The sequence below is a fragment of the Oncorhynchus keta genome, chromosome 4 (genome assembly GCF_023373465.1).
Source record: "Oncorhynchus keta strain PuntledgeMale-10-30-2019 chromosome 4, Oket_V2, whole genome shotgun sequence".
Lineage (NCBI taxonomy): Eukaryota > Metazoa > Chordata > Actinopteri > Salmoniformes > Salmonidae > Oncorhynchus > Oncorhynchus keta.
This window is the reverse complement of record NC_068424.1, coordinates 77,301,194-77,313,758: the sequence shown is the minus strand read 5'-3', so window position 1 is coordinate 77,313,758 and position 12,565 is coordinate 77,301,194. Positions and strand designations below refer to the sequence as shown.

At 43.3% G+C, this 12,565-nt stretch overlaps 2 protein-coding genes across 3 annotated transcripts in view; one reads left to right on the top strand and one right to left on the bottom strand.

The window, feature by feature from the left end:
* LOC118375034 (kinesin-like protein KIF3A) overlaps positions 1–7,951 on the top strand; it is a 28,564-nt gene extending 20,613 nt beyond the window's left edge. For both annotated transcript variants that reach the window (XM_052516218.1, XM_052516229.1), the window contains 7 exons: positions 178–358; positions 2,545–2,655; positions 3,152–3,277; positions 3,399–3,452; positions 3,605–3,673; positions 5,060–5,181; positions 6,527–7,951. In XM_052516218.1, the coding sequence (XP_052372178.1) occupies positions 178–358; positions 2,545–2,655; positions 3,152–3,277; positions 3,399–3,452; positions 3,605–3,673; positions 5,060–5,181; positions 6,527–6,575 (712 nt within the window). In that variant the 3' untranslated portion in view covers positions 6,576–7,951. The remainder of the gene's footprint in view (positions 1–177; positions 359–2,544; positions 2,656–3,151; positions 3,278–3,398; positions 3,453–3,604; positions 3,674–5,059; positions 5,182–6,526) is intronic.
* Positions 7,952–8,474: 523 nt separating this feature from the next.
* On the bottom strand, positions 8,475–10,597 carry LOC127928852 (uncharacterized). Its single transcript, XM_052516380.1, has 4 exons — positions 10,048–10,597; positions 9,836–9,895; positions 9,357–9,470; positions 8,475–8,754 (listed from the first exon to the last, which is right to left on the bottom strand). The coding sequence occupies exons 1-4, from the start codon at positions 10,180–10,182 to the stop codon at positions 8,611–8,613; spliced, it is 453 nt and encodes a 150-aa protein (XP_052372340.1). The 5' UTR covers positions 10,183–10,597; the 3' UTR covers positions 8,475–8,610.
* Positions 10,598–12,565: the final 1,968 nt, after the last annotated feature.

Genomic DNA, 12,565 nt, shown 5'->3' with positions numbered 1-12,565 from the left:
TGGTTGAAGAATAATCTACTGCTTTAAAATATGCTTGCCCCCCTACTCCTAGATACTTTCGGATGCCCTCTTGTAGATTTGAGACATCCTGGAAGGGTTTAAGAAATATTCCAGAAACTCCACCTAGCCTACTGAAGATATTTTCTGATCTACTGACCTCTAACCTCCTTCCCCCAGGCAGGAGCATCACCTGCTGCTGGAGAAGCTGTCAGCCCTGGAGAAGAAGGTGATAGTAGGAGGGGTGGACCTCCTGGCCAAGGCTGAGGAGCAGGAGAAACTACTGCAGGAGTCTAACAATGAGCTAGAGGAGAGACGCAGGAGGGCTGAGCAGCTCCGCAGGGAGCTAGAGGAGAAGGAGGTATACCATCTTACACACTGTATCACAATCTATTACTTTCAGAAAGTGTTCCCAGCCGCTTGGCTTATTCCACATGTTGTTGTGTTACCGCCTGAATTTAAAAATGGATGACTTTCACATTTTGTGTCACTGGTCTACACACAAAACCCAATAATGTCAAAGTGGAATGATGTCTTTTGAAATTCAGGCTGTAACACAACAACAACAAGTCAAGGGGTGTGAATACTTTCTGAAAACACTGTACATCTCAATATGGATGTAGGACTATCAACTCAAAGCAGCGTGGCAGAGAACTGGAGGAAGAGGAGTTATAGCACACATTGAAATAGAGCATCTACATTGAAAGGGGGGTGGTAACCAGGCTGAGTCTTAGTTCAGCCAACCGAAGAGCTGTAATGCATATATGCCTCAGTGGTTAACTCTGACAGCATGCCAGTCATTTCTGCTTCAAAATGCTTACCACCTAACTTCCTCTGTCTGTCTGAGTGGAGAGGGGATGTTGATCAGTGATAAGTGGAGATGTTATATTTTGGTATGAGGGCACTGACAGGAAAAGGATATGGCATCATCGTCATTCCCAGCATATTGGGTACCGAAATGAGTCATTTAATGTAAACTCAGAAAAAAAAGATTAATGAACATGCACCTGTGGAACGGGCTTTAAGACACTAACAGCTTAGACGGTATTCAATTAAGGTCACAGTTATGAAAACTTAGGACACTAAAGAGGCCTTTCTACTGACTCTGAAAAACACCAAAAGAAAGATGCCCAGGGTCCCTGCTCCTCTTCGTGAACGTGCCTTTACATGCTGCAAGGAGGCATGAGGACTGTGAGACGCCTACGACAGCGCTACAGGGAGACAGGACGGACAGCTGATTGTCCTTGCAGTGGCAGACCATGTAAACAACACCTGCACAGGATCGGTACATCCGAACATCACACCTGCGGTACAAGTACAGGATGGCAACAACAACTGCCTGAGTTACACCAGGAACACACAATCCCTCCATCAGTGCTCCGACTGTCTGCAATAGGCTGAGAGAGACTGGACAGAGGGCCAAACATTCTTTTATGGGACAATATACAAATGTTTTTGTGCAAGATAATTATAAATATTGTAAATGTATACATTGGTTCTCTTAATTGAATGATTTTAACATTATTTGTTGATGTGAAAACCATTTACCTATTTGAATGTTGTCCTCAGACTTTTGGGTGAGGTGGGGGTCACCAGAATTTCTGGTGGGAAAAAATGGGGTCCGTGTTGAAGAAGTTTGAACACCTCTGCTTTAAAGTCACACCAGTCAGCACCTTGCTAGTTCAGATGAGCTGCCTGCTTTGCTTTTCTCAGTCTGAAAATGACAATGTAAACTGTCAACATAATACATGTTGCAAACTGACAATAACAGACCAATACTGAAGGATCAGTAGTCTTGATTTAATCCCTGAAGCGTATTGCCTGATATAGAGTTTATGACATCAGACGTTTATTTTATGACATCATCAGTTTCCTTCTTCACGAACACTCGTCAATTTACTCTTTGATTCCATGAGGAAATCTGTTGAATGTTCTGCTGAAATGAGCGAGTGGTCAGAAGGTGTGCCCTATATAGGGTATCATTTGAGACAGCCATTGTTGACTCAATCTTGTTGCCAGAGAAAACCCACAAAGGGCGGGAAAGCCTTCAGGCATTATTGTTTTCCTGCATGTACTATTGACCCCGTCTGGAGTAGTCTACTGTTGTCCCCGTCTGGAGTAGTCTACTGTTGTCCCCGTCTGGAGTAGTCTACTGTTGTCCCCGTCTGGAGCAGTCTGCTGTTGTCCCCGTCTGGAGCAGTCTGCTGTTGTCCCCGTCTGGAGCAGTCTGCTGTTGACCCCGTCTGGAGCAGTCTGCTGTTGACCCCGTCTGGAGCAGTCTGCTGTTGACCCCGTCTGGAGCAGTCTACTGTTGACCCCGTCTGGAGCAGTCTACTGTTGACCCCGTCTGGAGCAGTCTACTGTTGTCCCCGTCTGGAGCAGTCTACTGTGTTAAAGGGACACTTTACAACTTTTTAACATCAGATTCATTATCTCCAGTACCATACCAGGATCTATTAATGAGATAATTAATGAGGTTCAAAAGTGTTGAGGTTTTCCGTTAATGATGAAATAAATGAAATACCAAACTCCCTGTCTTTTTTGCAGGCGGAGCGTCTGGACATTGAGGAGAAGTACACCAGTCTGCAGGAGGAGGCTCAGGGGAAGACCAAGAAGCTGAAGAAAGTCTGGACCATGCTGATGGCTGCCAAGTCAGAGGTAAGAATGTCCAAGTCCCACAGGGCTCTGGTGAAAACTAGTGCACTATATAGTGAATAGCATGCATCCCAAGTGGGTTCAAACACAGGTCTTGGGGACTTATTGTGTTGTTGATGACCTGCAGCAAGAGCAGAACATTAACACACCGCGTTGATTCATGACTTCATTAACACAGCATTGATTCATGACTTCATTAACACAGCATTGATTCATGACTTCATTAACACAGCATTGATTCATGACTTCATTAACACAGCATTGATTCATGACTTCATTAACACAGCATTGGTTCTGGGTTCATTCAGATATTGTTGTTGTGTTGTCAGATGGCCGACCTGCAGCAGAACGTTAACATAACATTGGTTCAGTGGTTGTTGTGTGGTTGTTGAGAGGTTGTTGTTGTGTTGTCAGATGGCCGACCTGCAGCAGAACGTTAACATAACATTGGTTCAGTGGTTGTTGTGTGGTTGTTGAGAGGTTGTTGTTGTGTTGTCAGATGGCCGACCTGCAGCAGGAACATCACCGGGAGATCGAGGGCCTGCTGGAGAATATCCGCCACCTCAGCAGAGAGCTACGACTGCAGATGCTCATCATAGACAACTTCATCCCACAGGAATACCAGGTGGGTGTGTAGGTGTGTGTTTGAGAACGCGTGTGTCCATCCGTCCATTTATACTTGTGTGAGCGAGTATTTAGTTAGCACTGATGCTAATATGTTTCCTGCTTCTTCCTGTCTGGTGCAGGAGATGATTGAGAATTACGTACACTGGAATGAGGACATTGGGGAATGGCAGCTGGTGAGTTCTGCAATCAGCCACAGTGAAATATTTAACCTGAGAATAGTTAGGCTAAGGGGAGTTTCTTTATTAACATAGACTGTACAGAGCAACGTTGGTGTGATTGCTTCATGCTTATGACATTGTTTCCATGGTTACTTGTTGGTCCTCAGAAATGTGTAGCTTACACTGGTAACAACATGAGAAAACAGACCCCCGTGCCGGACAAGAAAGACAAAGATGTGAGTTCTTAGTTCACGCCTACAATACAAGACAAACACAGCATGGTGGATCTGGATAATATTATTCTACCCTCACATTCTCTTTCTCCTCCACCTATCCCTCTCCTTCCTCTATCCCTCTCCTCCGCCTGTCCCTCTCCTTCCTCTATCCCTCTCCTTCCTCTATCCCTCTCCTCCCTCTGTCCCTCTCCTTCCTCTATCCCTCTCCTCCGCCTGTCCCTCTCCTCCCTCTATCCCTCTCCTCCTTCTGTCCCTCTCCTTCCTCTATCCCTCTCCTCCTTCTATCCCTCTCCTTCCTCTATCCCTCTCCTCCGCCTGTCCCTCTCCTCCCTCTATCCCTCTCCTCCTTCTATCCCTCTCCTTCCTCTATCCCTCTCCTTCCTCTATCCCTCTCCTCCCTCTATCCCTCTCCTCCTTCTATCCCTCTCCTTCCTCTATCCCTCTCCTTCCTCTATCCCTCTCCTTCCTCTATCCCTCTCCTCCTTCTATCCCTCTCCTCCGCCTGTCCCTCTCCTCCGCCTGTCCCTCTCCTTCCTCTATCCCTCTCCTCCGCCTGTCCCTCTCCTTCCTCTATCCCTCTCCTCCGCCTGTCCCTCTCCTTCCTCTATCCCTCTCCTCCGCCTGTCCCTCTCCTTCCTCTATCCCTCTCCTCCGCCTGTCCCTCTCCTTCCTCTATCCCTCTCCTCCGCCTGTCCCTCTCCTTCCTCTATCCCTCTCCTCCACCTGTCCCTCTCCTTCCTCTATCCCTCTCCTCCGCCTGTCCCTCTTCTTCCTCTATCCCTCTCCTCCGCCTGTCCCTCTCCTTCCTCTATCCCTCTCCTTCCTCTATCCCTCTCCTCTGTCTATCCCTCTCCTCCGCCTGTCCCTCTCCTTCCTCTATCCCTCTCCTTCCTCTATCCCTCTCCTCCCCTGTCCCTCTCCTTCCTCTATCCCTCTCCTCCGCCTGTCCCTCTCCTTCCTCTATCCCTCTCCTTCCTCTATCCCTCTCCTTCCTCTATCCCTCTCCTTCCTCTATCCCTCTCCTCCGCCTGTCCCTCTCCTTCCTCTATCCCTCGCCTTCCTCTATCCCTCTCCTTCCTCTATCCCTCTCCTCCGCCTGTCCCTCTCCTCCCTCTGTCCCTCTCCTCCACCTGTCCCTCTCCTTCCTCTATCCCTCTCCTTCCTCTATCCCCCTCCTCTGTCCCTCTCCTCCACCTGTCCCTCTCCTTCCTCTATCCCTCTCCTTCCTCTATCCCTCTCCTTCCTCTCTCCCCCTCCTCTGTCCCTCTCCTCCACCTGTCCCTCTCCTTCCTCTATCCCTCTCCACCACCTGCCCTCTCCTTCCTCTGTCCCTCTCCTCCACCTATCCCTCTCCTTCCTTCCTTCCTCTCTTCCTCTCCCCCCCAGCCGTTTGAGGTGGACCTGTCTCATGTGTACTTGGCCTACACAGAGGAGAGTATGAGACAGTCACTGATGAAGCTGGAGAGGCCCAGGACCTCCAAGAGTAGTAGGTCCAAGACTGGACGAAGGTAAACCACCACCACCGCTTGTCTCCCAGCTGCTGTCGGTACATGATTAAAATAACAACAATAGTAATATATCATTTCTGAATAAATGTCAGATTATAGAGAATACTATAAAGTCTATCTGAAGTAATGGTTTACTATAATGTATCACTTTGTCAGGTGTTACGTCCCAGGGTAAAATGTTATCACAGCGTTCTGCACTTCTGAGAAATACTACACGTTGTTATTATCAGATATTTGCTGCTTTCTGGTCAACCTTAATGTCACTTCCCTAGAACTCTAGAAATATATACACTGAGTGTATAAACCAGCGTTTAGACACACATTCCTCATGTTGAGCTTTAACCTGTCTCCTCCCCTTTATCTACTCTGATTGAAGTGGATTTAACAAGTGACATCAATAAGTGATCATAGCTTTAACCTGTCTCCTCCCCTTCATCTACTCTGATTGAAGTGGATTTAACAAGTGACATCAATAAGTGATCATAGCTTTAACCTGTCTCCTCCCCTTCATCTACTCTGATTGAAGTGGATTTAACAAGTGACATCAATAAGTGATCATAGCTTTAACCTGTCTCCTCCCCTTCATCTACTCTGATTGAAGTGGATTTAACAAGTGACATCAATAAGTGATCATAGCTTTAACCCGTCTCCTCCCCTTCATCTACATCTGATTGAAGTGGATTTAACAAGTGACATCAATAAGTGATCATAGCTTTAACCTGTCTCCTCCCCTTCATCTACTCTGATTGAAGTGGATTTAACAAGTGACATCAATAAGTGATCATAGCTGATTGATTGAAGTGGATTTAACAAGTGACATCAATAAGTGATCATAGCTTTAACCTGTTCCTCCCCTTCATCTACTCTGATTGAAGTGGATTTAACATGACAATAAGTGATCATAGCTTTAACCATCAATAAGTCATAGCTCCTCCCCCTTCATCTACTCTGATTGAAGTGGATTTAACAAGTGACATCAATAAGTGATCATAGCTTTAACCCGTCTCCTCCCCTTCATCTACACGGATTGAAGTGGATTTAACAAGTGACATCAATAAGGATCATAGCTTTAACCTGTCTCCTCCCCTTCATCTACTCTGATTGAAGTGGATTTAACAAGTGACATCAATAAGGATCATAGCTTTCAGCTGGATGCCCCTGGTCAGTCTGTCATGTAAACAGCAGGTGTTGTTAATGTTTCGTATACTCAGTGAATATTATCCCCATGATCATCTCATCTGTGTCCCCAGTGTCACCCTATTCTCTATGGGCCCAGGTCAAAAGTAGTGCACTATATAGGGAAAAGGGTGCAATTTGTTAATGCTGTCCTCTTATTTCCTGACAGGAAAAGATCATCGAAGCCCGAGGCTGTGATGGAATCCCTGCTGCAGTGAGAGAGACAGGAAGAGAGCCAATCAGGGCTGGAGCCCCATGTACTGCAATTCATCTCCACTACTATACCTTAGAGTCAACAACAACAGCAGTCAGTCAAGAGTCCAGCCTGAAGGTCTTTATTGTTGAACGTCGTCATTTCAACGTATGTTATCTTAATACACTGTATAGTAAGGTTCTACATGTGAATGGAGGTCAGACGTTGGTTTATTGGTCTCCAGGAGGGAGCCGCCACTGTACTGTAGGATTTGGGCCTTTCCCTTTAAACTGGGGGTTAATGGCCAAGTCGAAGGTACCTTGTGTTGTAATAAACGGAGACGTGTTGAGGGATAATCGGCTTAACGTTGAGTCTTAATGTAGCCATTGAGCACAGTTCAGGTGGCAACACACTTGATTTCATCCCAAATGGCACTCTATTTCCCTTTTTTAGGGCACTTACTTTTGACTACGGCTCATACGGTGTCCCATGGGGCTCTGGTCAAAAGTAGTGCACTTAAAGGGGAATAGGGTGCCATTCGGGACATAAAGAGATGAGTCGATGCTGAGCACAAGCCATGTGACCACGTCGTCATCTGCCAAGACAACGATGACAACAACAGTCTTCTGTCATATGAGATGAAGATGCCACCACTTCTAATGGCAGGACATCATTAGGATACATCTGATACCCTTCAACATAGTCAAAATCAAAAACAGTTCTATAAATAATTAATATCTATACCACAGGTCATAATTCCCCTTATTTCAAGGATCACACCAATGGAAGTCTAAAATGTACTTTAAACTTAGTTTCCTCCTTTATGTCTGAATGGTAGGAGGTGCATGACATACCGCTTCTATAGACGGGCTGGTTGTTTAGCAACAATACCGACGTGTCAGCAACTATAGGGCAAACTATATTTAGTCTCCAAATGTTCTTTGAAAACATAAATAGATTTGCACAATGAGCGCTTGTTGTTGGTTAGATAGCAAATGTCAGCCAAGACGTGGCATCAGTCTCAACAGCATGTTATTAATAGGAAGATGCAGCCAGCTGAAACCAGCCTCATACGATTCCCCACATGGCAGCTTCTTGTCATTGTTGCTAGCGGTCTGACCGTTCAGAATCACAACGCCACACGAACTTCTGCCTTATCTACGTGCGTGTCATTTTCATGACGTTGTCAGCTAACCCGTCTATATAGTAGTACCATTCACCCATTAAACACTTAACTCACTTATTATGCTTTTATTTCTTCCTTCTCATGTCATCGTTTATGGTGCATTGTAGTGGAAGCAAAGTGTCTTTATTTTGTATTATACTTGTATGTCAAATGTTTACATCTACTGAGCCCCCCTGTATCTCTTAATAATTTATTAAATTATTGGACATGTTTAATCTGCTCTTTCTTGTTCCTTTTTCAACATCCCTCTTTTTGTTTATTTCAGTCTCTTGATTTGATTTGTCTGGTTGCCGTGTGATTTGTCTGGTTGCCGTGTGATTTGTCTGGTTGCCGTGTGTAGCATGTTTTAAGATTGGAATCATGCTAAGTTTCTTCCTGCCTTCTAGGGAGTTTTTCCTAGTCACTGTGCTTCTGCATTGCTTGTTCTCTGGGGTTTTAGGTTGGGTATCTGTAGAGCGCTTTGACAACTGCTGATGTAAAAAGGGCTTTATAAAATAATGATTGGTTGATGCTATAACGCCATGGCACTGCCACGAAGTTGACTTGTTCCACACACGATACAGTATAATGTTAATGATTGTGTTTTACCAGTGCTTTAGAGTGGAGACTGCCAGACATTTCAGTGATTCCACATTATAAAATGTAGTTTGAGGCTAGAGTCAGGAATAGGTCAAATCTAGAAAATCTTTGTTGTAGTAGTATCAACACTTAAACAATAAACCACATTTATTTAAAAAATTAAGTTTTTACCAATGAGTTAATTTATTCATAAATAGTACAAAAATAAATGTCATAGTACATTTAAATACAATTCAATAAATAATAATTTGTGTTATTGGACTATGCACGGTCGACAGAGTTCCCCTCAGTCCCCTCAAAGTGTTGGGGTCGTTTTGTGATGAGTGACAGAGTGGGGACGGGAATAGATGGCTTGGGCACAGTTGTAGAGGTTCATCAGGAGAGCGCGGAGCTGTTCCTCGTCTCCATTCTTCTTCATAGAGCAGTTGGAAGGGTGAAGCTGGGGAGAAAACGGAACATTCCACTTAGAACCATAGACTAAAGAACCCAGAAGACTACCTTAGAACCCTAACTACTTCCACAAGGCTCATGGTGCATGTTGTTCAATACATCCTGTGTTAAGAAACACTATTTTGTGGATGAATCAAATAGTAATGCATTATGGGGGTGTTTTTCTGGACAAGGACAAAGACAGTTTCATGTACCCAGATTAAGAGCATTTCCATTAAAGAAAGTGCTTTTTAGTCCAGGACTAAAGGCTTCATCCATGTCTGGAACACCGCCATATACATTTTGAGTTACTTTTTATTTAATTTTTTATTTCTTTACACATAATTGTTATGACCAAAAGTCAGAGTAGTTGTTACTGTTTGATTGACAAGAGCAGGGCTCTGTTCAAGTGGGAACAACGTTACAACATATAAATACGAAGTGTTGAACAGACATCTCTATTCGTTCATTTCTATCTGCGACAATTTGGATGTTTCACTGAATACGCCTAGCCTGGGTACCAGTCTGTTTGTGTCATCATACCACTTTAGATGTGCGACCCATAGTAGAGTACACCCTCAACCAAGTTAATTAATCTGAATGAGTCCTTACCTTATTGTACTGCTCCAGCACTCTGCTGATTGTCTCTATGTTGTTGTCTGAAGTCCCGTACTGCGTTTTTTTTATGTTAGACAGAATCGTCTCCGCTATGCAGAAATCTTTAGGCTGGAATTTGAGATTATAATTATTGATTATTGTATGATGAATCTGTTACTGTAATGGCTAAAATAGCCTGTAGAAAATTCTAAAATACATTTGTCAACTTTGTGGTCAGCATTAACAAGTGTCTGATTGCGTCAAGTGTTGACATGAGTAAGTTAACCGATCAATTAACAGTAGTTATCACTGATGGACATGAGGGGACAATTTCACGGACACAGATTAAAGCCTATTCTTGGACTAAGGAGCACTTTCAATGGTGAATCTCCATTGAACATAGTTTTAGTTCTCTAGGACTAGGCTTAATCTGTGTCTGTGGAAACCTGCACACAGTCGATCATGTTTTCATCAAGAATATAGATGCAACTTACCCCGTGTAACTTGCAGCGATCTTGATTGAATTCCGCTGGCACTAGATGGTTCAAAAGGGCCTGAAATGATGACCAAACGTCACAATAGTTAAATATCTTCATGACGCCTTTTCATTTTTAACAAGAGACCTTCTAATCAGATAGAGCAGTGCAACATTTCATAACACCACATACAATGAAATATGAAAAGTACAATAATACAATCTTCTTACCTCCGGGCCTTCCTTGAGCGTCTTGTTAGCCTCTTTCATGATCCTCTGCAGTAGATGAATCTCATCAGGTGTCTTAGTGGGCGCAGTGAAGACCAGCACAAATGCAAAGGAGAAGAGGAGAGCAAGAGTCTTCATGGCTTTACAGTAGTAGTAGTTGTAGTAATAGCAGGCTTGATACTGTCTCGGGGTGAAGAAGGTTCAAATGTGACTGACTTGCAACATCAAACACAGGCCTCTTATATTGTCACTAGACGCTGACACCCTCACAGAGCCCACTAGATAGAGATCACTACGTCACAGCTACAATTCTGATGATCAGCATCCAGGATGTCCTTATATGGACATATAGCATATAATCAATTAGCAATCAAATCTTTTCAAACTGAAACTTGACTGACAGAGGGAAAACATGTGAAAAATTGCATTCCAAAACGCTATGTATCTTTCACATTAGTGTTTTTTAATTCAATCAGAAATGATTGCTTAAGGGTACCTTCACGTATTTGTCAAATATTACTGTTCTCAGACTTTTTAGTCCTTATGTTTAAGATGTATTAAAATGTGTTTTGTTACAAAACACTATATATCCATTGTTTAGCTGTAATGGGAAGTTGGTATCCTGTATATTTGACTGATATGTGGTTGTCTCACCTAGCAATCTTAAGATGAATATACTTGCTGTAAGTTGCTCTAGATATGACTATCTGCTAAATTACTCAAATGTAAATATTTTACACACAGATCTCATTACTGTACTGAGTAATATAAAATAAACCATTTATATTGATGTCATATGTATTATTTGTACAGTTTGTTTTTTCCCCTCATCAATCTACACACAACACCCATAATGACAAAGAAAAAACAGGTTTTTAATATTTTTGAAAATGTATAAAAAAAAACTGAAATATTACATTTACCAAAGTATTTAGACCCTTTACTCAGTACTTGTTTTGTTGTTGAAACATATTTGACAGTGATTACAGCCTCGAGTCTTCTTGGGTATGACTCCACAAGCTTGGCACACCTGTATTTGGGGAGTTTCTCCTATTCTTCTCTACAGATCCTCTCAAGCTCTGTCAGGTTGGATGTGGAGTGTCGCTGCACAGCTATTTTCAAGTCTCTCCAGTGTCATTTAAATCTTTATTTCACCAGGTAGGTAGTTGAGAACAAGTTCTCATTTGCAACTGCGACCTGACCAAGATAAAACAAAGCAATGTGATACAGACAACAACACAGAGTTACACATGGAGTAAACAACAAACAAGCCAATAACACAATAAATAAGTCAATGACACAGTCATGACGTTGGCCTGTGGGTAAGGTTTATGACCCTCTCCATAAATACCTTTCTACCTTCCTGACTCTACTGAAGGACTCTTGAATAGCCGTTGTTAAACATAGCGAGTCTGGGAACATCAAACAAGTGGGGGGAAAGGAACTATTATTTTGGTAATAGAACCAGTTGAAAATATGCGTTGGTACATAATGAATATGATGTCAGTTCGGTTGTCATCTGAGACATTATGACTGATGACAGGACGACATAAACTGTACCTGGGAAAGTCTACACATTCTAGTTATCAGATTCACATGGAATTGTTGTGCAATTTAAATGTTTGAATTTGAAACTATTTGTGAAAAGATTAAATGTAATTTTAGCTTCCAAATGAGAGAATTGGGTGTTCATTAAGTAGGAGCTCTGCTTAATCAGTGGCCCGCCCCTGTGAAGAGACATGGGTTATAAACTATGAAACACACACTTCTCCCTCCACTATGTAAGCCCTTGACGAAAATGTAACCTTCTGTTCCGTGTACGCGAGGCCTGCAGCCTCTGCGTTAAAAGTGCAAATAACTTGCTGTTCCGCGTACATTAGGATGACGATCCGATGTCAGAAGGATTCAGATAATAACTACAGAACGATGCCAACCTCAGCGTGAGCGTTGGTTGCGAATGGTATGAACTTTGAACTCTTATTCACTGCAGAAGTGATGCCTCCTAGCCATTGAGTTAGCAGCGGCTGCTGTAAACGTGGGCTAGGAAAGGACGGACGACGAATCTAGTCTAACACACAACGACGATACTACAATGTATCTAATTTACCACCAGTGACATTCTTCCGAGGACAGGAAGGTCTCTGTTGGCCAACACAGCCAGCATCTACGACCAACCTACTGAAGCGCAGCTCAGTGTCACGGCTCTCGGAATGAGGATCGGACCAAAGCGCAGCGTGGTAAATGTTCACGATATTTTATTAAACAAAAAACACACGAACAAAATAACAAAGTGAAAAAAACAAAACAGTTCTGTCAGGTGCAGACACTAAACAGAAAATAACTACCCAGAAAACACAGGTGGGGAAAAGGCTGCCTAAGTATGATTCCCAATCAGAGACAAGGATAGACAGCTGCCTCTGATTGGGAACCACACTCGGCCAAAAACAAAGAACTAGAAAACAAAGAAATAAAGAACCTAGAATGCCCAACCTAGTCACACCCTGGCCTAACCAACATAGAG